The sequence below is a fragment of the Neophocaena asiaeorientalis genome, unplaced genomic scaffold (genome assembly GCF_003031525.2).
Source record: "Neophocaena asiaeorientalis asiaeorientalis breed wild unplaced genomic scaffold, Neophocaena_asiaeorientalis_V1.1 scaffold346, whole genome shotgun sequence".
Classification (NCBI taxonomy): Eukaryota; Metazoa; Chordata; class Mammalia; order Artiodactyla; family Phocoenidae; genus Neophocaena; species Neophocaena asiaeorientalis.
The window spans coordinates 645,924-667,027 of NW_020175400.1; the positions used below are offsets into that span (position 1 = coordinate 645,924).

The window sequence follows — 21,104 nt, forward strand, 5'->3', positions numbered from 1 at the left end:
TTTTTGTTCTAGTTCTGTGAAAAATGCCACTGGTAATTTGATACAGATTACAGTGAATCTATATAGATTGCCTTGGGCAGTATAGTCATTTTGACAATATTGATTCTTCCAATCCAGGAACATGGTATATCTCTCCATCTGTCTGTGTCATCTTTGATTTCTTCCACCAGTGTCTTATAGTTTTCAGAGTACAGGTCTTTTACCCTCCCCCCTTAGGTAGGTTTATTCCTAGGTATTTTATTCTTTCTGTTGCAATGGTGAATGGGATTGTTTCCTTAATTTCTCTTTCTGATCTTTTGTTGTTAGTGTAAAGGAATGCAAGAGATTTCTGTGCATTAATTTTGTATCCTGCCATTTTACCGAATTCATTGATGAGCTCTAGCAGTTTACTGGTAGCATCTTCAGGATTTTCTACGTATAGTAACATGTCATTTGCAAACAGTGACAGTTTTACTTCTTTTCCAATTTGGATTCTTTTCATTTCTTTTTCTTCTCTGATTGCTGTGGCTAGGACTTCCAAAACTACCTTGAATAAAAGTGGCAAGAGTACCCATCGTTGTCTTGTTCCTGGTCTGAGAGGAAATGCTTTCAGCTTTTCACCATTCAGTATGGTGTTAGCTGTGGGTTTGTCATACATGGCCTTTATTATGTTGCAGTAGGTTCCCTCTATGCCCACTTTCTGGAGACTTATAAGCAGCTTTTACTGCCATCTATTGAGATGATCACATGGTTTTTATTCCTCAACTTGTTCATGTGGTGTATCACACTGATTGATTTGCAGATATTGAAGACTCCTTGCATCCCCAGGATAAAACCCACTTGATCATACCCACTTGATCATAGTGTATCATCCTTTTAATGCATTGTTGGATTCGATTTGCTACTATTTTGTTGAGGATTTATGTTCATCAGTGATATTGGTAATTTCCTTTTTTTGTGGTATCTTCGTCTGGTGTCGGTTATCAGGGTAAAGGTGGCCTCATAGAATGAGTTTGGGAGTGTTCCTTCCTCTGCAATGTTTTGGAATAGTTTCAGAAGGACAGGTATTAACTCTCATCTAAATGTTTGATAGAATTCACCTGTGAAGCCATCTGGTCCTGGACTTTCGTTTGTTGGGAGTTTTTTAATCACAGTTTCAATTTCAGTACTTGTGATTGCTCTGTTCATATTTTCTATTTCTTCCTGGTTCAGTCTGGGAAGGTTGTACCTTTCTAAGAATTTGTCCATTTCTTCTAGGTTGTCCAGTTTCTTGGCATATGATTGCCTAGAGTAGTCTCTTTTGATCCTTTGTATTTCTGTGTTGTCAGTTGTAACTTCTTTTTCATTTCTAATTTTATCAATTTGAGCCCTCTCCCTTTTTTTCTTCATGAGTTTTATCAAGAAAAAGGTTTATCAATTTTGTTTATCTTTTCACAGAACCAGCTTTTAGTGTCATTGATTTTTTTTTCTGTTTTCTTCATTTCTATTTCATTTATTTCTGCTCTGATCTTTGTGATTTCTTTCCCTCTACTAACTTTGGGTTTTGTTTGTTCTTCTTTCTCTAGTTGCTTTAGGTGTAAGGTTAGGTTGTTTACTTGAGATTTTTTTCTTGTTTCCTGAGGTAAGATTGTATACCTATAAAATTCCCTCTTAGAACTTCTTTAGCTATGTCCCATAGGTTCTGGATTGTCATGCCTTCGTTTTCATTGGTCTCTAGGTATTTTTTGATTTCCTCTTTGATCTCATCAGTGAGCCACTGGTTGTTTACTAACATATTGTTTGGCCTCCACGTGTTTGTGTTTTTTAGTTTTTATTTCTTGTAGTTGATTTCTAATCTTATAGCCTTGTGGTTGGAAAAGATGCTTGATATGATTTCAGTTTTCTTAAATTTACTGAGGCTTGCTCTATAGCCCAGCATGTGATCTATCCTGGAGAATTTCCATGTGCACTTGAGAAGAATGGGTATTCTGCTGCTTTTGGATGGAATGCTCTGTAAATATCGATTAAGTCCATCTGCTCTAATGTGTCATTTAAGGCCTGTGTTTCCTTGTTGAGTTTCTGTCTGGATGATCTGTCCAGTGATGTAAGTGGGGTGTTAAAGTCCCTCACTATTAATTGTGTTACTGTTGATTTCTCCTGTTATGGCTGTTAGCAATTTGCCTTATATCATGAAGTGCTCCTATGTTGGGTGCATATATATTTACAAGTATTGTATCTTCTTCTTGGACTGATCCCTTGATCATTTTGTAGTGTCCTTCTTTGTCTCTTATAACAGTCTTTAAAGTCTGTTTTGTCTGATACGAGTATTGCTACTCCAGCTTTCTTTTGATTTCCATTTGCATAGAATACCTTTTTCCATCTCCTCACTTTCAGTCTGTATGTGTCCCTAGATCTGAAGTGGGTCTCTTGTAGACAGCATACATAGGGGGTCTTGTTTTTGTAACCATTCAGCCAGTCTGTGTCTTTTGGTTGGAGCATTTAATCCATTTACATTTAAGGTAATTATCGATATGTATGTTAACTGTTTTAGATTTGTTTTTGTAGGTCTTTTTTCTTCCGTACCTCTTTTGTTCTCTTGTGATTTGATGGCCATCTTCAGTATTGTGTTTGGATTGCTTTTTCTTTTTTGTTTTTCGATTGTAGTTTTTTGGTTTGCGGTTACCATGATGTTTTGATATAGCCGTCTATATATATAAAAGATTGTTTTAAGTTGCTGGTCTCTTAGTTTCAAATGGATTTCCAATATCCTGTGTTTGCACTCTCCTCAAAACCTCTTTGCTGGTTTTGATATCATATTTGTGTGTGGATGATTCCCTACCTTTACTGTATGTTTGCCTTTACTGGTGAGCTCTCCCATTTGTAATTGTTTGTAGTTGTAAAGTTCCTTTAGCATTTGCTGTAAAGCTGGTGTGGTGGTACTGAATTCTCTTAGCTTTTGCTTGTCTGTAAAGCTTCTGATTTCTCCATCAAATCTGAATGAGAGCATTGCTGGGTAGAGTATTCTTGGTTGTAGGTTTTTCCCTTTCATCACTTTAAATATATCTTGCCCCTCTCTTCTGGCCTGCAGAATTTCTGCTGAAAAATTGGGGACTCCCTTGTATGCTATTTGTTGCTTTTCTGTCTTTAATTTTTGTCAATTTTATTAATATGTGTCTCAGTACGTTCCTCCTTGGGTTTAACCTGTATGGGACTCTCTGCGTTTCCTGGACTTGAGTGTTTCCTTTCCTGTGTTAGGGAAGTTTTCGGTTATTATCTCTTCAAATATTTTCTCAGGCCCCTTCTCTCTCTCTTCTCCTTCTGGGACCCCTATGATGTGAATTTTGGTGCATTTAATGTTGTCCCAGAGGTCTCTGAGATTGTCTTCATTTCTTTTCATTGTTTCTTCTCTTTTCTGTTCTGCAGCAGTGATTTCCACCAACCTGTTTTCCAGCTCCCTTATTTGTTCTACTACTTCATTTATTCTGCTGTTGATTCCTTCTACTGTATTTTTCATTTCAGTTATTGTATATTGTTCATCTGTTTGTTCTTTAAATCTTCTAGCTCTTTGTTAAACATTTCTTGTATCTTCTCAGTCTGTGCCTCCATTCTTTTTCCATGATCTTGGATCATCTTTACTATTGTTATTCTGAATTCTTTTTCAGGCAGACTGCCTATCTCCACTTCACTTAGTTGTTGTTCCAGGGTTTTATCTTGTTCCATTGTCTGGAACATATTTCTCTGCCATCTCATTTTGTCTAACTTCCTGTGTTTGTGGGCTCCGTTCCTTGGGCTGCAGGACTGTAGTTCTTCTTGCTTCTGGTGTGTGCCCCTGGTGGGTGAGGTTGGTCCAGGGGCTTGTGCAGGTTTCTTCACGGGAGGGACTGGTGTCTGCCCACTTGTTCGTGGAGCTGGATCTTGTCCTTCTGATGGGCAGGGCCATGTCAAGGGGTGTGTCTAGAGGTGGCTGTGAGCTCAGGACTTCAGGCAGCCTGTCTGTTGATGGCTGGGGCTGTGTTCCCACCCTGTTGGTAGTTTGGCCTGAGGCATCCCAGCACTGGATCCTGCAGGCTGTTGGGTGAGGCCAGGCCTCAGTGCCAAAATGGCAACCTCCAGGAGAGCTCACACCAAAGAATATCCCATAGGGGCCTCCCTCTGCCGCCAGTGTCCTTGCCCTGGCAGTGGGCCACAGATGACCCCCATCTCCTCAGGAGACCCTCCAAGACCCACAGGTAGGTCTGGCCCAAGCTCATATGGAGTCACTGCTTTGCCCTGGGTTCCAGTGGATGTGAAACCTTGTGTGTGCCCTCCGAGAGTGGAGTCTGTTTCCCCCAGTCCTGTGGAGCTCCTGCACTCAAGCCCCACTGGCCTTCAAAGTCAAATGTTCTGGGGGCTCATCCTCCTGATGCCAGACCCCCAGGCTGGGGAGGCCTGACGTGGGGTTTAGAACTCTCACTCCTGTTGGAGAGCCTCTATGATATATATTTTCCAGTTTGTGCGTCGCCCACCTGGTGGGTATGGGATTTGATTATATTGTGAAAGTGCCCCTCCTACCATCTCATTGTGGCTTTTGTCTTTGGATGTTGAACATCTTTTTTGGTAGGTTCCAGTCTTTTTTTGTTGATGGCTGTTAAGCAGTCAGTTGTGATTTTTGTGTTTTCATAAGAGAAGATGCACTCAAGTCCTTTCTACTCCACCATCTTGTCTCCTGTAATTTTTTTCTACTGTCTGTTTTCTATTTCCTCATGTTTTGCTCTTATATTTATTATTTCTTTCTTACTTACTTTGGGTTTACTTTGTCTTCTTTTTCTAGTTTTTTTTTTTTTTTTCTAGTTTCTTAAAGAGAAATCTAAGTCATTAACTTTAGGGCTTTTTCTCTAATTATAAATGTCCCTTCTAATCACTTTTAGTTGCATCCCACAATTTTAATATATACTTTTATTAACACTTAATTCTATATATTTTCTAATTTCCTTTATCTGACCTATGGATTATATAGGAACGTGTTGTCAATTTCTGAATATTCGGTGTTTACCTGGATACCTTACTGTTACTGATTTCTGATTTAATTCCACTGCGGCTGGAGAACATATTCTGTATGATTTCAATTATTTTATCCTCTACAATGCAGTGTTATAATTTGTGCTTAAAATAGTTCTATGTATTTAGAGAAATTAAAAGGAGGAAAAAATCTTTTATAGTTACCCAGCTGTTTACCATTTTTTAAAGTGTTTTGTATCTTTATTTAGTTATAATTGACACACAACACAATATTAGTTTCAGGTGTACAACATAATGATTCAGTATTTGCATATATTGCAAAATGATCACCATAATAAACCTAGTTAACATCTGTCACCATATATAGTTACAGAATTTTCTTCTGGTAATAACAACTTTTAACATCTACTCTCTTAGCAACCTTCAAATATGCAGTACTATATATATTAACTACAGTTGCCATTATAACCCCATGACTTATTTACTTCATAACTAGGAGTTTGTACCCTTTTGACTCCCTTCACCAATTTTGCACCCCAACTCACTCATCTGGCAACCACCAATCTGTTCTCTGTAAGATTCCACATATAAGTAAGATCATATGGTATCTGTCTTTTTCGCTTAGCATAAAACCCTTAAAGTCCATCCATGTTGTCAAAAATGGCAAGAGTTCATTCTCTTTTAACGGCTAAATACTGCACGTGTGTGTGTGTGTGTGTGTGTGTGTGTGTGTGTGTATACACACACACATCTTCTTACCCACTGACCCATCAGTAGATGTTAAGGTTGTTTCCAACTTGGCTATTGTAAATAATGCTGCAATGAACATGGGGGTGTGTACAGCTTTTGGGGTTCGTGTTTTTGTTTTCTTTGGATAAATACCCAGAAGTAGAATTGCTGGATTATAGGGTAGTTCTATTTTTAATTTTTTGAGGAACCTCTATACTGGCTGTACCAATTTACATTCCCACTGACAATGCAGAAGGACTCTCTTTTCTCCACATCCTTGACAACACTTGTTATTTCTTATCTTTTTGATAATAGCCATTCTGACAGATATGAGGTGATATTTCATTGTGGTTTTGCTAGTTACCGTTTTTGGTGCTTTTCATTCCTTCCTAAAGATCCAAGTTTATATCTAGTATCATTTCCTTTCAGCCTTGAGAACTTCCTTTAGCATTTCTTACATTGCACGTTTACTGGTGATGAATTCTCTTAGCTTTTCCTTGTCTCACAATGTGTTTCTTTTGCCTTCATTCTTGAAGGATATTTTCATTGGATACAGAATTCCAGGGTGACAGTTTTCTCCTAACAGCATTTTAAAGATGTTGTTCCACAGTGTCTTCTGGCCTTCATAGTTTCTGACATGAATTTATAAAAGATGAGAATCACTGTTCTCTTTATAAGTAATCTATCATCTTTCTCTGGGTGGTTTCAAAATTTCTTCTGTATCTTTGGCTTGTAGCTGCTTGACTGTGACGTGCCTGGGCATGGGTTAGGAGTTGTTGGGTTTCTTAAATCTGTATGTATGTATCTTTCACTAAATTTGGAAAAATTTTAGCCATTATATTTTATAATTTTTTTTTCTGCCTCACAAGAAATTTTTCCTACCCAGAGAGACTATGAAGGGCAGACAACAGTGTAATTAACATCTTTAAAGTACTATTAGGAGAAAATGTCAAATATCCAGTGAAAATATCTGGCAAGAATGAAGGCAAAATAAAATACATTTTCAGACAAGGGAAAACTAATAGAATTATAACCAGTAAGCCTGTAATACAGGCAATGTTCTTCAAGGACATAATTGCATTTAGAACTCTACTTCCTAGTTTTAAGTCCATTACTTCTTACGGTCTTTATGGTGTTTCTCTCTCTTTTACTTAAGGAATTAAGAAGCTGCATCTTACCTGAGAAAAATATTCTTCTGAGATACGTGCGGCCCACTCAATGCACTGCTCCAGGGGTCGGCAGGGATTGGACACATCAGCACACTTAATCAGCATTCGTTTGATCAAACTGCGGTTGTCTGGAGTTCTGAGCATAGTGATTATGGCTTCTTGATTTTTATCAGCTTCCTAAAACGTGAGTGGAATTCAAAGCAATCAAAATGGGGCCCCAGGTACCAAGCTGGTTTACTCCTGTGGTCCCACTGTAACCGCACGAAGGCACTGCCCAGGATCTACAAGTTAGGATCTCACAAAACAGTGCTGAGGACACTCTGCGGATTGAGCTTGGCCCCTTACTCTACACCCGGGAAAACCAAGGCCTAGTGAGATTCCAGCAGGACCCAGAAGTAGAGGGTAGCGCTGGAGGTTGGCATGTCTGCCTTTCCTCTTCTTTTTGGCTCTTCCTCTCACTCTATTTCTCACAGTTACCTTTTCTTTCTGTTCTATTATGTCTATCATGCTCCCTTGGTAAGCACTCAAAAGACTGGCTTTTATCTTTTATTATATTCACTAAAAAACAGAGTGAACTGAAAAATAAAAGATTTCTCTGCCCCCATAACAAAGCATCTTATAGTCCACCAGGGGCTCTGCTTCTCACACGCCACTCTCCAGTCACCTAGCTCTGTGAGAGGTGTGATCTTGGGAACTAGCTGTCCGTGTACCAAGGCTGTGTCAGACGCAGTGATACGTCCTCAACACTGCCCTAACATTTTATGGTGTACAGAGGACTTAGTCATTCTCTTTTGGTCTGCACTCACAAAAAGGTCCTGTGGTAGGCATGAAAATCAGTATTATTTACTATTACATTTTACAGATGAGAACCCTGGGACTCTGAGAGGTGAAGAAACTTATCCAAAGCTACCCAGCTGAGCCAGGATAAGAACCTAAGTTCTACCTTTAGTCCTGGATTCTGTGTATTCACAGTACCACATGCTATCTGATTCACAAGGAGCCCCTCTGGATATGGAATCTCAATCCAGGGTGTGAGGGACTCTCTGCTTATTGGCCCCCTGAAGCAAATTCAGATTGGAAGAGGGAGTACTGGGGCAAAGAACATGGTAAAAGGCGTGAGCAAGCATCTCCTCATTCTGATCCTGTGCCCATCGGGCAGCTTTCCAGAGGAGTCAGTCATGTGATTTCTGTGAGTTGTCTAAGAAGGCCTGATGATCCGATCTCAGTGGGGACAGATCTACCATCAAGATGGGGAGGGGGCATCCCGAGCCTAGGCTGCCTCGTCTCCTGGAGAGTGCCAGAGTGGACGCTGGGAGTGTCCTCAGTAGTTCTCCTTGTTTCCCACTGCCAACCAGGTTTGTGCTGACCCTTCTCTCTTCAGGTGTGTGACTACACTGACTACAGTACTGCCAGCTGGAAACTGTTTTCTTTCATGGTACTTTGTCCCTGCTCTGACCCACTGGATACTGATTTCCAGTCTCTCAGAAGTAACTCCAAGTACCGACAAAAGAGATGAGAAACGTTGACTGTCAAGTGGAATGGAAGACTCAGCGAAGTCTAGGAACTTCCCAGAATAGCTGCAGGAAACCCAAGTCTACGAGGTATGTGGTTTCTTTCTGTGGGAATGGGGTCAGCCAGGAGCAGTAGCCCAGGCAATAACCAGCCCTCTCCAGGATGGCAGGGCATGAGTCAGTGAGAGGCTGGTGTGGGTGCCTCTGCTCTGCAAGTCCTTGGGAAGGGAGTGACGTCAAAGGCAGACTGACAAACTGGAGAACAGGGAAGGGTGAAGGGAGCAGAGTTCTCAACAGGTTTCCAATCAGGTGAAACAGGAACAAGGGTGAAGGGTAATAAGCTAGAAAGCCAGGGATAGTCAAAAGCCATGGCCTAACACATGAGTTGCAGAAGTAGAGTTAGAATTCAAGGAGCTGTCATCCTAGCCTGAGGATAAGTCATCCCTGTGCGTGGTGACAGGCGCTGGGGAGGAGGAATGTGGAAAAGGCTGTGAGCTGATGCCGAGATGTTCAGTGCACATGGGGTGGTAGGGCAGGCACGTGGGCCTCAAAGGAAGAGGGTTCATGAGAAGAGCATGTTCTCTAGGTGCTGCTCTCACCACGAATCTAGTATAACAGATACCATCTATTCAGTGCCCACCTTGTGCCATGCCCATCAGTCCTATGCTATACCCATTCTACAGACAAGGAAGTGGTGAGGGAGAACTAGGAGGAGAACTCAGACTGGGCTGCTTCCTCAGCCGTGGTCTCCTGCCTGGGGAAAGGGTTAATGTTCTCCTTGCCAGGAAGTTGTTCTGGGCTCCATGCCTCAAATCCAAAAATGAGGAGCAACGATAATGTCACCCTTGTGGTCCAAATACAGAATCCTTCCCAACCCCACCCTCCTCTAACACAGACCAACAGAGGACAGCTGCTGCTACCACAGAATATGCACGGCAGGGCGTGGCTGGTGAGAGACCTCATGGGCTCCAACGGACCCCAAAATGCGCAAGAAGAGGGGAAGGGGGCAACTGTTGAGAAAGGGCTCAGGAATGGCCCACCCATCTAAAGGTAGTTTATCTAAAACCTGACCCTCCCTTCAGAGTTTTCATATCTATTTTTGTATATCCTATTTTTTTTTCCTTCCAAGTTTTTGTACTTTTAACTTTTTAACCAATGGAAATTAAATTCAGTGAGCCCAATGGTGGTAATGATAACACTCGTGATATCCCAGGCCCATGCTTCCCCACAACACATAGGGATAAGGGCCCCAAACAGGCTCCCTTTGCAACCAGCTCGCTTACCCCATCTTCCTCTAATGCTGCCAAGGGCTTGTTGATGCTGTTGACAAATTTGTTGACGTGCTCAAAGTGCTTTGTCATCTCTGTGGCTAAGACCATGTCGATAATACTCTGGCGCAGCGACCGGTAGTCACTCCTGTTTCAGACAACAAACGAGAGAGGCTGCTGCCCATTACTGATCCAGACCAGACAGATGTTCCTGAAAACAAGCTATTATCTAGGACACATGCTCACTGTGGCTAAAATTCTAACGCACTGGAAGTCAGTGGCAGGGCATACTTTAAAAGAATGTGGAAGTTAAAGGTTTTACTGCCTAGATTGCTGTTAGCAAGGGGAACCTGAACAGAAGTTCAAATCAGAAGCTTATGGGTAAGACTATAGACACAATGTTCATGGTGTTGTCGTTCTGAAGTAAAAAGCACATAGTTCTTAAGATTTAAAAAAAAGATGGAATGCAGCAGGGGTGACCAAAGCCAGCTCCCTGAATGAAGACAGCTCTCTGAATGAAGACGGAGGTCTGGGTTATGAAGAATGTACCCTGCACAGAGGAACCTTGAGACCCAGTAAATCTAGTGCCCAGAAACGTAGAGGGCAGACCTTCTGAAAGCTGAGAGAATCACAGGGCATACTTGATTACCTCTTCCTCCAGCCCTTGTTTTTATTTAATTGCTTTAAAATTTTTATTTTTTGAGGATGGAAATGATATAATTAAAAATTCAAAAGGTACATAAACTGCAATCTCCATTCAGCCCCAGCTACCCTGCTCTTTTCCCTGGAGACAACCAAAGTTATCAGGGTCTTGTGAATTTTTCCACAGGTAACTGATAATATATACAGGCAACTATGAATAAAACCAACTTTAAGTCCACATATGAAATTCTAAAACATGGCAAAAGGGAGTTATTTTTTAAATCCCTTAAAAGTTTAAAAGCCTTCCTTAAAAATCCAAATTGGTAAGTGTTCCTCGTGACAGATCACTTCTTCCACCTAACAGTTATCAGGCCCCACACTAGACACTGAGGGCACAGTGAGGAAGAGAAGACATATGACACTGTGATCTTAACAGCGCTTAACAGTCAAACCAGAATCAGGCAAACGAAGGAACCTGGGACTGAATAATTAATGTGAGGGGTCAGGGAAGGCTTCCGCAAAGAAGTGACGTGTGCACAGAGACAACGACGAGACGTCTGCTGGGCAGAGTGGAGTCCTCCAGGCAGAGATGTAAGGTGACAGCTTCTCTGGGTCTCTCGAGGTGTCTGCCTTATACTTGGTCGTCTTGGAACGTCAAGACACAAAGGGACTGAACCTTGAAAACATCGTGCTAAGTGAAAGAAGCCAGACACAAAAGACATATTGGGGATGCTTCCATTTATATGAAATGTGCAGAACTGGCAAATCTATGGAGAGGGAAAGCAGACCTAGAGCTGTGGGAGTTGAGGGGGGAATGGGGAGAGACTGCCAATGAGCTCGAGGTTCTTTTGCGGGGTGATGGAAATGTTCTAAATTTCGACTGCAGTGGTGGTCACACAACTCTGAATAGAAGAAAAACCACTGTACACTGTAAACAGGTGAACTGTAGAGTACGTGAATCATATCTTAATAAAATTGTTTTTTAAAAAAAGAGAGAGGAAACATACTTTCCAACTCGTTGTTCTTACCTCTCCATGTTTTTAAAGATGTTGCACTTATCATCACCAGTGGTCAGCTGGAAGGCCAAGGCCGCGTGGTGTCTCTCGAGCACAGCAGTGTCGTTGTACAGAATGGCCAGCTCACTCCCAGCATTGCACAGGAAGGAGTTGGTTCTCCCGGGGTGGTCCAGGTCATGGACAGTGGCTGCAATGAGGGCAGTGACCTCATCAAGTGGATCTAAAGTTTGCTGAAAACAAGAGATCATTTAAAAATTGGGGCAAGGCACTGACAGCAAGGTAGCCTTCTGGGTAGTAGTCTTCTTTCTGCCCTGTTACTTTAAGGTGAGGATATTTCGGATTTCTGAGAAAAGCATGATGCTGAGCAGACTCAGTTTCCCGTCTCCACTCAGACCCAGCTTCCTCTTTGTGTGTTTATTAGGAAACACTATCTGATTCTCAGTCTCACACAAGTTAAGGACTTACCGAGACACAGGGTGTCCTCCACAGACAGGAGTCACCTCCTCAGAAAGTCTGTCTCTAGACCCATCACAAAAAAAGGCCTTTAGTCTGAGATATTGACTTAGACCAACATAAACTAGTATTACTGAATAAAAGAGAGAAATAATTTTTTAAGTTATGCATCTCTTACATTAACTGGGGATTGGTCTATAGTTTTCTCCCCCCTTCTGCTGCTACCTTTGTCAGGTTGATTTCGGGGTTTTGTGACTCTGTAAAATGATCTGGACGTTTTCCATCTTTTTCAAGACTTTGAAACGGTTTATGTAACATGGAAAAATTCCTTAAAGGGCTAAAGAACTCACCTGTCCATCTGGGTCAGGAGCCAGGTTTTGAAGAAATTAGTTGATAGTTTAAAAACAACTCCCATGGTACTGACCTCTCTTGGTTTTCTACTTCCAGCATTAATTTGATTTAAAACTTTTAGGTACACAAGTGTATGGTACTTTCTTCTATTAATCTCCATTTCAAATGAGTGTATTTCTGTGTTTACTGTGTTTTTGATTAGTTTGGCTAGAACTTAATTCTCTTGGTGTTTCAAAGAATCATTCTGGATTACCACTTTGCTCTTCCCATTTTACAGGTTTTGATACATAGGCTTCTCATTTTGTTGTTTTCTAAACTGTTATTTTTGGCTTTATTTCCTTGCTTATCCCTAAATTGTTTGAAATATTTTCTCATTTGTAGTGACTGACATTTTTTATTTAACTTTTAGTTATTAAATTCTAGTTTTTGTTGTGGTTAGAAAATACAGACTATGAAATTTTGAAGTTTATCAAGACAGTAATTGTGTCCTAGTATAAGATTATTTTTGGAAATATTCTACAAACACTTGAAAACAAGGTGTATATCTAATAAATCAGTCTTGTAATATTTATTTAAATTGAAATTCAACAGTTTTATCTTTAAATGGGTGAATTTTATGATGTGAATTATATCAATAAATGCTATTAAAAATTAATAAGTTAGCTTTCTGAATATATATTTGTATGTTATCTATAGAGGAGTTCAAAATCAATAAATTATAGCAAAAGTTAGGTTGTCTTTATATGCTGAACCATATTGACACAGACATCTCTCCTCTGCCATTTGTCTTCATGCTTTACAAAAACAGCCCTCTCTCTGGACTCTTATTATGCCTACAGTCTGTTGTTATTAAAACAACAACAACAACAAAACCCGAAAAACCAAACTGGAGGGAAAGAGAAAGAGCAAATGAGAGACCCAGCTCTGAGAAGATAGGATTTCAGGGTGGGGAGTGACTCAACATGTCCACGTGCTGGAATAATCCCCGCACGCTGCTCTCCTCCCTACAACTAACTAGTCTCAGGTACAGATGAGGTAGTGGGACCGGGATGCACCGGCCCTCACTCTGCTGACTGCCAGGGCTGGTCCTGGCCACCATGTGGCCTTCCTCAGTTGCCAGGACATCAGGCCGTGATGCCTCGCTGTCTTGCTGCCTCGTTCCTCACGAGGCCCTGTTTCCTTAGGTACAAAACCAACAGTTTGATTCATCTGCTCTCAAGTATACAATACTTCTGAAAGTGAAATGGCCACGCACTAGAGCTCCCTGGACCCTCTGTGCCATTTTATGATGGATGCTGAAGGAAATAACACAAATACTTTGGCCAATCAGTGAAGGTCTAGTCGCTGCTTCGAAAATTTCCCCAATGAAATAACTGACAACGTGAAAAGGCTCTCTAAGGAAGCTTGGTTTGGGAGTGGGCAGTGAGTAACATTCCCTGAATGGAACCTTTCTCCCGTGATGCCCTCCTTACTGGGACCTACTCCCATCCCCCTATGGCCTCAAAGCTGGAGCTAAAGCTGCTACATGGCCCCCAGGCAGACCCTGGGCCAGTTGTGAATGGCCACCAGTAGGTGCCAGTGGCCACTGCCCCTGATGCTAGGAGCCTCGCCCTTCCTCCCCTGCGCCGACGAGATGGAGCAGGACAGGCACTGGGCTACGAAAGGAGCCTGCCGTCCAAATGGAGTGGACAGTACAATCGGGAGGGTGCCCAGGAGGGTGTGGGGACACAGAGGAGGGTGCCCCAGAGAGGGCTTCCTAGAGGAATGAAGGCTGGTGTTGATTCCTGAAGGGCAGGGGGAGATGTGAGGGAAGCCGGCACCAGCAAAGGGAACGGCATGTCAAGGGCAGGAGCATTAGAATCTAAAGTGGTTCAGCACAGCCCAAACATGGCCTGTGTGTTGCGAGCGGTGCACACCATCTGTGGGGTTTAAAGCTTAAATCCTGTGGGAGATGGGAGGCTGCTCCTGGGACCCATATGGTCAGAGCGAGTTCCCTAGGAGGCCGGGTAGCCAGGAGTTCTTGTTTGGCACCATCTAGACGACAAATGACGGGGCCCCTCACCGGGACGGTGGCAGGGGCGTTGCGAGGAGAAGACGATTCTGAGAACACTTAGGGGTTGTAGTCGGCAAGGTCAGATGACCTACCAGGTGCCGGGGGCTGGAGGAGAGGAGAGAACTGAAGATGACCCCAGGCTTCTGACATGGGTATCTGCCTGGATGATGGGACTCTGGGCCAGGCAGGTGACCCTGGGTGGGAGCAGTGCTGGGCAAAGATGATGAACTTGGTCTCAAACCCCGCTGACTCTGAGGGATGCGGGGGGCCCTAAAGGGGCCATATCCAACCTTGCCTTCAGGGTCAGAGTCAGACCCCTCAGAAAAACAGCCTTCTCCTGTTCTTGCTGGCCTCCTCCCCGGAGAATGAACCCTGCTCCTTATTCTTCCAGGAACGGCTGGGGTCATGTCATGAATTCATTATCAACTCCCCAGAGCCACAGCGTGGGCTCCTGCCTGACTTCTCCTGTGGCCGCCCCTTTCCCGGGCCAGGCTGCACCCGTGCCGGGCCCTCCTGAGCAGTCACACTGCACAGCAGCCCGCCCCACTGCTCCTGCCTGTTAAGCGTGGAGCACAAACACAGCTCACCTTTATCCTCTCCTTGCAGAGAAAATAGGCAGTGGCGTGAAGCACGTCGGCAGAATGTGTAGAATTGTGGTAGGGGTTAGAAGCATGATAATTGGCTTCGATAATTTGCAACCACGATCTCAGCGTTGTCTCAGAGCATTTTAAGACTTCACAGACTCCAAAGCGAGCAAATATTTTGAGACCAAGATAAATCAAAGGCCTACGGAGAAAAACATCCACAGTGTTAAAACAAAGCAAAGAAACAGGCAAAGTGTTGGATCTATTCAGATGCAACAAGCAAACCCGAGCCAGACTTCAGAGAGTGTGCAGGGCAGCAAAGTGGAGCCTGTGCAGGTGGCACGCGGGTGGTGCTCTGTTGCCCTCTCTCCTGGTAGCCAATGCCAACCTTTGGGTGGAGCCCAGCTCCAATTCTGGGAGCATTCACCTGGTGCTCCCCACTGGCTGGGGCGAGGTTTGTTCACCCTGCCCTTCCTGATGCAGACTCCTACTGACACTAGTACAGTCTTCAAATCAACATGCTGCCAGGCTAAACCTGTTCCACCTTAAACCCTATCCTCTCCTTTGGACCTGCTGGACCTATGTCATTGGCCAGATGTCCTGTGTGGGAGAAAACAACAGTTCGTGATGACAGCCTATGAGCCAGAGGCTGTCACATGTCATGTGATGGTCTCGACAATCTGGAAGTATGAGGAGGTTTCCCCAGAGAGAAGGTGACGAACTGGCCAGCAAATCAGGCCCTTCCTTGAGAAGTCACCTTCATCCAGCACCTGGCCTTTGCTTGGAAGATCAAGAAACTTGGCTCTGCTGAAGCAGTATCCAGAGGTGGTCGGGCTCACAGGACTTGAACAGACCTGCCTTGTCCCAGGTTCACACGAATACAACGTACCAGTATGTAAACCAGGTACCCAAAGCTCTGTTTGCCACGGGAATATTCTTTTCTACAGTCCTTGGCCGTGTGGAGTACCTGGACGCAGAATGTTTTAGAGGGTCGACTCACTGTGAGCATATGAGCCAAGGGTAGGGGCTGGCTTGGGGACCATCACCCAGACTGGGATGAGACCTGACGAGTTATCCCACGGCCAGCAGAGCACCCCTCTCCTGCAGTGGCCTTCTGTCTGCCAGGGTCCGGACCTCACCCTCCTGAAGGTTAACGCTGGCTGGCAGCAGGCCTGGACACCCTTTCCTGTGTGCCAAGCCAACCACACGCCTTTGGTTGACTGTTCTCCTCCAGCAAGGTACAAAACTGAAGGTAAAATCCCAACCCCACCCTACTCTCGGTGACCACATTCAGATCAGGATGGCTGGAGTTTGGGGTGTCCCCATGCCTGTCACCAACACAGCAACCAAGATCTGGGGACAGCTCTTATCAATGTGTACGTTTGTGTATTTCTAATTTTTAGTTCTAGGCTCTGAGTGGGGCTCTTTGCTGCTATCTCAACATACCACTACCTACGGGAGAAATTAATAACCATATTTTACAGAAAAAGAAACCTCTGCTATTTGGAGAGGTTAAATCACTTGCTCAATTTCACGCTTGCTCTCTCTGCGGAAGTCACCGCCCGGCAGACTCCCCTTGGCTTCTCACTGATCCCCTCGTTGAGGCCTAGGCCCTGGTGACTCAGGGCACCTGCTGCCCTGCTGCGCTTTCCTGAGCCTCCTCCCTGACCAGGGACTGGCTCTGTGCAGAAACCATACTCCTTGGGTGGCTTTCTCCACACCGGCCCTTGGAATCAAGCGCTCTGTCTGCCGAGCTCCACGTGGACTCACCTTTTATGAGTGGCAGCCTCCAGTTCAAAAATATCAAAGTCCCAGCATTCCTCATTTTCCATGGCCTGAGTTATCTGTGACGGGATGTCGTGAAGGGAGGTGGGGGTGATCACACTGCTGGAAGCCTGTTGAAGGTCTGCAAAGTGATGTGATTCGGAGAACAAAATTAAGAGGCTTTACAGCATTAACTGTTCCATAGGGAGAACAGTTCTGCTTCAGGGGGCGGTTGCTTTGTTTCTCATTTTTGATGATACACCAAAAAACTTCTTACTGATAAAAAAAAATTATCTTAAAACTTTTACCTGAAAAAATTATTTTCATCACTTAAGCATGGCTATAATAGTAATAGTGGTCCAAAAAACTAAAAAGGAGAAACTTACTTTTTGTTGAAAGAACATACTCATTCCTGGATGGTCTTCGAAAAACGTCCTGATAAAAATCAAGGAAACAAGAGAAAGGGAAGTCACAGCTATTCTGTACTCCTTGAAAACCCCAGGACAGCGGGCCCCAGAGGACGCTGCGGGCGGCCCTCTCCATCAGTGCGTGCCGAGGCTTCCCTGTGGTCACCTCTGCGGCCAACCCTGAGCTCAGTCACTCACCCAGGAGCACACAGCCTGCCGCTGCAAGGACGACCTGCTCAACTCAGGGGTAGGGGCATCACCAGGACGGCGAGCTCGGGAGACTCCCCAGAGCCCAGCGTCCTGCTGGCACTCGGGACCGGATGACGCCCCTCTGCCCTCAACCCTTTCGCCCCATTTCCTGCCACCCTCCTCAACGCTCGTGGACACCAGCCTTCCTCAGGAAAACTAGATTCTTCCCTGCTCTCTAAGCACCCTTGCTCCGCCCCCAAGCCCCGGAGCGGCCCCTCTCCTCAGCCCTGCAGTGCTTTCTCCCCATGCTGTCTCTCTTCACCCCTCACCCCCGGGCACTATCCCACCCCGCCCCTCATCCTTTCTCCCCACCCCCTCACCTACAGGCTGGAGGAGGCTCTGTCTCAAACAGACAAGACCACAACTAGACATCATCATCGCTGGGAACCCTCTACCCATCTGATTTTTGCTTAAAACCTTATTTTTATGAAATCAAGTGACTTTAGAAAGCAGGAATTAGGAGGGGGGATGAATTTTTACTTCTGAATTTTGTCACCAAGACAAAAAAGGTGACCGATGGCAATGGAATGATCTGTTTTCCACCAAGTTGTTCTTCCCCTGTAAGGCCTCTGTACTAGAAGGGGTGGAGGAGGCATCTAGACCCCTCAAGAGCCCATGGTATAAAGCCTCCTTCTAATGAAATGGTTCGAAGGCCTTCTTTCCCATGAAGTCACCAAATCTGTATAGGATGCTCTAGAGGGAAACCGCGCCCCATTCACTGGTGCCTCTTTTTTTTTTTTTTTTTTTTGGGTTGGGGGGTGGCGCCATGCTGTGCGGCTTGTGGGAATCTTAGTTCCTGGACCAGGGATCGAACCCATGCCCTCTGCAACGGAAGCACGGAGTGCTAACCACTGGACCACCAGGGAAGTCCCCCTGGTGCCTCTTTAGACATATACAGTCATCCTGTTTTGTAATATGGTATGAAATATTTCATAAATTTTTCTTTTCTGCCTGTTTTCAAAATCTTAAAACTAGCTAGCTGTCTAGAATGTGCTCCTCCCTTCTCTGCTTCAAGCTGAGGTCCCCCTGGGCTGTAGGCAGCAGGTGGGTGATGGCTCGGCCAGAGGGCAGCAATGGGGGGTTTAGGCCTTGACTGAGCCCCACACACGAAGAGCGCTGTGTAGGCCAGCACGTAAACAAATAACCTCTGAGAAAACAAATGACAACAGCAGGCTCTAGCCAGCAGCCTGGTCAGATACACTTACAGACATTAAGCCCCCAACAAGGTCGATGGCATGAGGATCATCGTCCTTAGCATCGAATTGTGGGGAATATAATTCAGTGGTTCTCAGAATTTCCAGCACACGATCTAAGGCTTCTGTCACAGGCATGGGACTGCTTTCCTGGGCAGCACTGATGATATTGATTGCCTATAATACGGAAAGAAAAAGACCTGAGTTTCATAATCTTAAAGACAATGGGAAAGCAATCCGGAGAGTCAGGCTGGCAGTAGGGCTCAACGCTGACTTAAGGCTAGTTAAAGTGCTCGTGTCACACATCTCTCTTCAGACGAGGCAGCTCCATACAACTAGGAGAGCATCGTTATTGTTGTGGGTCCCATGGTGGTTCTTCTTGCTGAAAACAATCAACCAGGAGAACAAGGGACTTCCATGCTCAATGGAGACGGACCACAAACTGTTTCACCTTGGTGATGGGCGCCTCGATCTTCATGGAATGTATCCGGGCCGTGGAGGAGCGTCGTCTCTGGCTGGAAACTGTGGAGAGATCACGTGGTACAGAAATCAGGGTGTTCACAGCCTTGGGTATCTGTCTCCCTTCCCGCCCCAGGCCCCACCCAGCGTGCTCAGCTGCACAATGAAGGGGGAGGACCAGAACTACCTGGTCGCTGAGCTTCCTTCCCATCCTAACAAGCCTGGGATTCTGGCATCACCAACTCTGCTTCCTTCAGCTCTAGGCGCTAGGATGCACGTGCGCCCACAGGCTGAAGTTCTGAGGTCACAGGCCAGAGAGAAAACAGAGGAGACAATCTAGCAAGTCAGGGCCAAACAGTTAGCCTCTTTCTGTGTTTCTAACAATAAGGCTTTATAATTATTCAGCTTGCTGCTCTCCAGGAGTGAAAATGTTCTGAAAGACAATGCCACAGAGGCTCCTTGTTTCATATATGGCGGGAGCAATAAATACAACTCAATTAACTGAAATACATGAATTTCTGGTTCAATTTTTCAAGACATCCTTTGGTGCTTTCCACCGTTCTGCTCAATCTAGACGGGTTAGGTAAATATCTTAAGTGAGGCCGGCAGCAAATCTTAGACTCTAAAGTTTGTTAAATTTTTTTGTTGCTCCTGTCAAGATCCAGTTCCTTTGGGGTGGGGAGAAGCCTGGGCAGTGAACTGGCAGGAAAACATATTCACCTAATGCTGTAAACATATTCACATATTCACTGTGCCTCTCCCTGAAAGCCCCACTGTCAGGCCAAATGCTGTTTACCAAAGGTCTTAAAGGACCACAGACTGTTCTACAGCCTGATGCGTCAGCCTTATTTTACCAAACTGGGGCCCAAGGAGAAACAACCAAGATTAACCAACTCAGGGGCTCTCAAATGCTCTAAATTTCAGAGACCAACAAAACTCCTTAAATCTAATTTTGGTGATCAGCGCATGGCTGCCATCTTTCCATTTTACCCAACAAGGTCATTAAACCAAAAATAAAAACCACTATTCTATCACTATGTCATAAAAAGACTTGTTCTCATTTAAAAATATAATGAAAGTGACATATACTTATAAAGAACAAACAATAGTGTGAATGCAATAAAGAAAAAGAAATAAAAGGTATAAAGATTGTCATGACTGTGTATGCAGAAAGGGAAAGAATCTACAAACGCTACTCTTATAATCAATAAGCTAGTTATCAGGGTTACTGGGTACAAGGTCAATACATAAAAAATTCAATTATATTTCTATATACTAGCAACAAACAACTGGAAACTGAAGTAAATAAACACCATTATGACAGCATCATAAAAATCAATATTTAGGAATAAATCTAATGGAAAGATATGTAAGATTTATACACTGAAAATGCAAAACATTGCTGAGAAAAAATAAAAGGCAACCTAAATAAAGACAAAGAGCATGTTTACGTTTTGAAAGACTCAGTGTTACCGAGACTTCAATTTTCCCCAAATTGTTCTATAGATTTAAGACACTCCCAAATAAACTCCCAAGAAGCTGTGTGTGTGTAAACTAACAAGCTGATTCTAAATGTTATATGGAAATGCAAAGGACCTAGAATAGCCAAGACAATCTTGAAGAACTTTATACTACCAGATATCAATACTTACCATATGACTGTAGTAATCGATCGTGTTATCAGTGCAAGCAAGGACTAACAGAACAATGAAATGGAGTCCAGAAACAGGCCGTATATTTATAGTCAACTGGTTTACAATAATGATACTACTGCAAAAGATGGTTTTTCAACATGGTGATGGGCCAGCTGGGTTTCCCAGTAAGGGGGGGGGATATTAATCTTTGATCTCTACCTTCACTAGATGTAAAAATTAATTTGAAATGGATCACAGACCCCAAGTGAAAGATAAAACAATAAAGCTTCTAGAAGAAAACATGGGGGAATATTCTTCATAACCTTGGGATAGAGAAAGATTTCTTAAACAGGACACAAAAAGGCACTAGCTATAACAGAAAACACTGATAAAATGAACTTTAAGATTCATTAAGAACCTCTGTTCATTAAAAGACCATTAAGAGAGTGAAAAAGCCATTCACAGACTAAGAACAGTATATTTGGAATACTTATATCCATATCTAGAATATAAAAAGAATTCCTACAAACCAACAAGAAAAAGATAAACAACCCAGTGATAAAAATGGGCAAAAGGGGCTTCCCTGGTGGCTCAGTGGTTGAGAGTCCGCCTGCTGATGCAGGGGACACGGGTTCGTGGCCCAGTCCAGGAAGATCCCACATGCCG

At 43.8% G+C, this 21,104-nt stretch overlaps 1 protein-coding gene and 1 long non-coding RNA gene across 3 annotated transcripts in view; one reads left to right on the forward strand and one right to left on the reverse strand.

Moving 5' to 3' along the window:
• The window catches only part of PDE8A (phosphodiesterase 8A), a 131,410-nt gene that overhangs the window by 14,733 nt on the left and 95,573 nt on the right, over window positions 1-21,104 (reverse strand). For both annotated transcript variants that reach the window (XM_024766474.1, XM_024766473.1), the window contains exons 13-20: window positions 18,797-18,867; window positions 18,358-18,522; window positions 16,883-16,931; window positions 16,503-16,638; window positions 14,736-14,934; window positions 11,304-11,521; window positions 9,649-9,781; window positions 6,864-7,031 (exon numbers count right to left, since the gene is read on the reverse strand). In XM_024766474.1, the coding sequence (XP_024622242.1) occupies window positions 6,864-7,031; window positions 9,649-9,781; window positions 11,304-11,521; window positions 14,736-14,934; window positions 16,503-16,638; window positions 16,883-16,931; window positions 18,358-18,522; window positions 18,797-18,867 (1,139 nt within the window). The remainder of the gene's footprint in view (window positions 1-6,863; window positions 7,032-9,648; window positions 9,782-11,303; window positions 11,522-14,735; window positions 14,935-16,502; window positions 16,639-16,882; window positions 16,932-18,357; window positions 18,523-18,796; window positions 18,868-21,104) is intronic.
• On the forward strand, window positions 6,908-9,616 carry LOC112414161 (uncharacterized). Its single transcript, XR_003006095.1, has 3 exons — window positions 6,908-7,038; window positions 8,236-8,455; window positions 9,261-9,616. It is a non-coding gene; the product is annotated as an uncharacterized LOC112414161 (long non-coding RNA).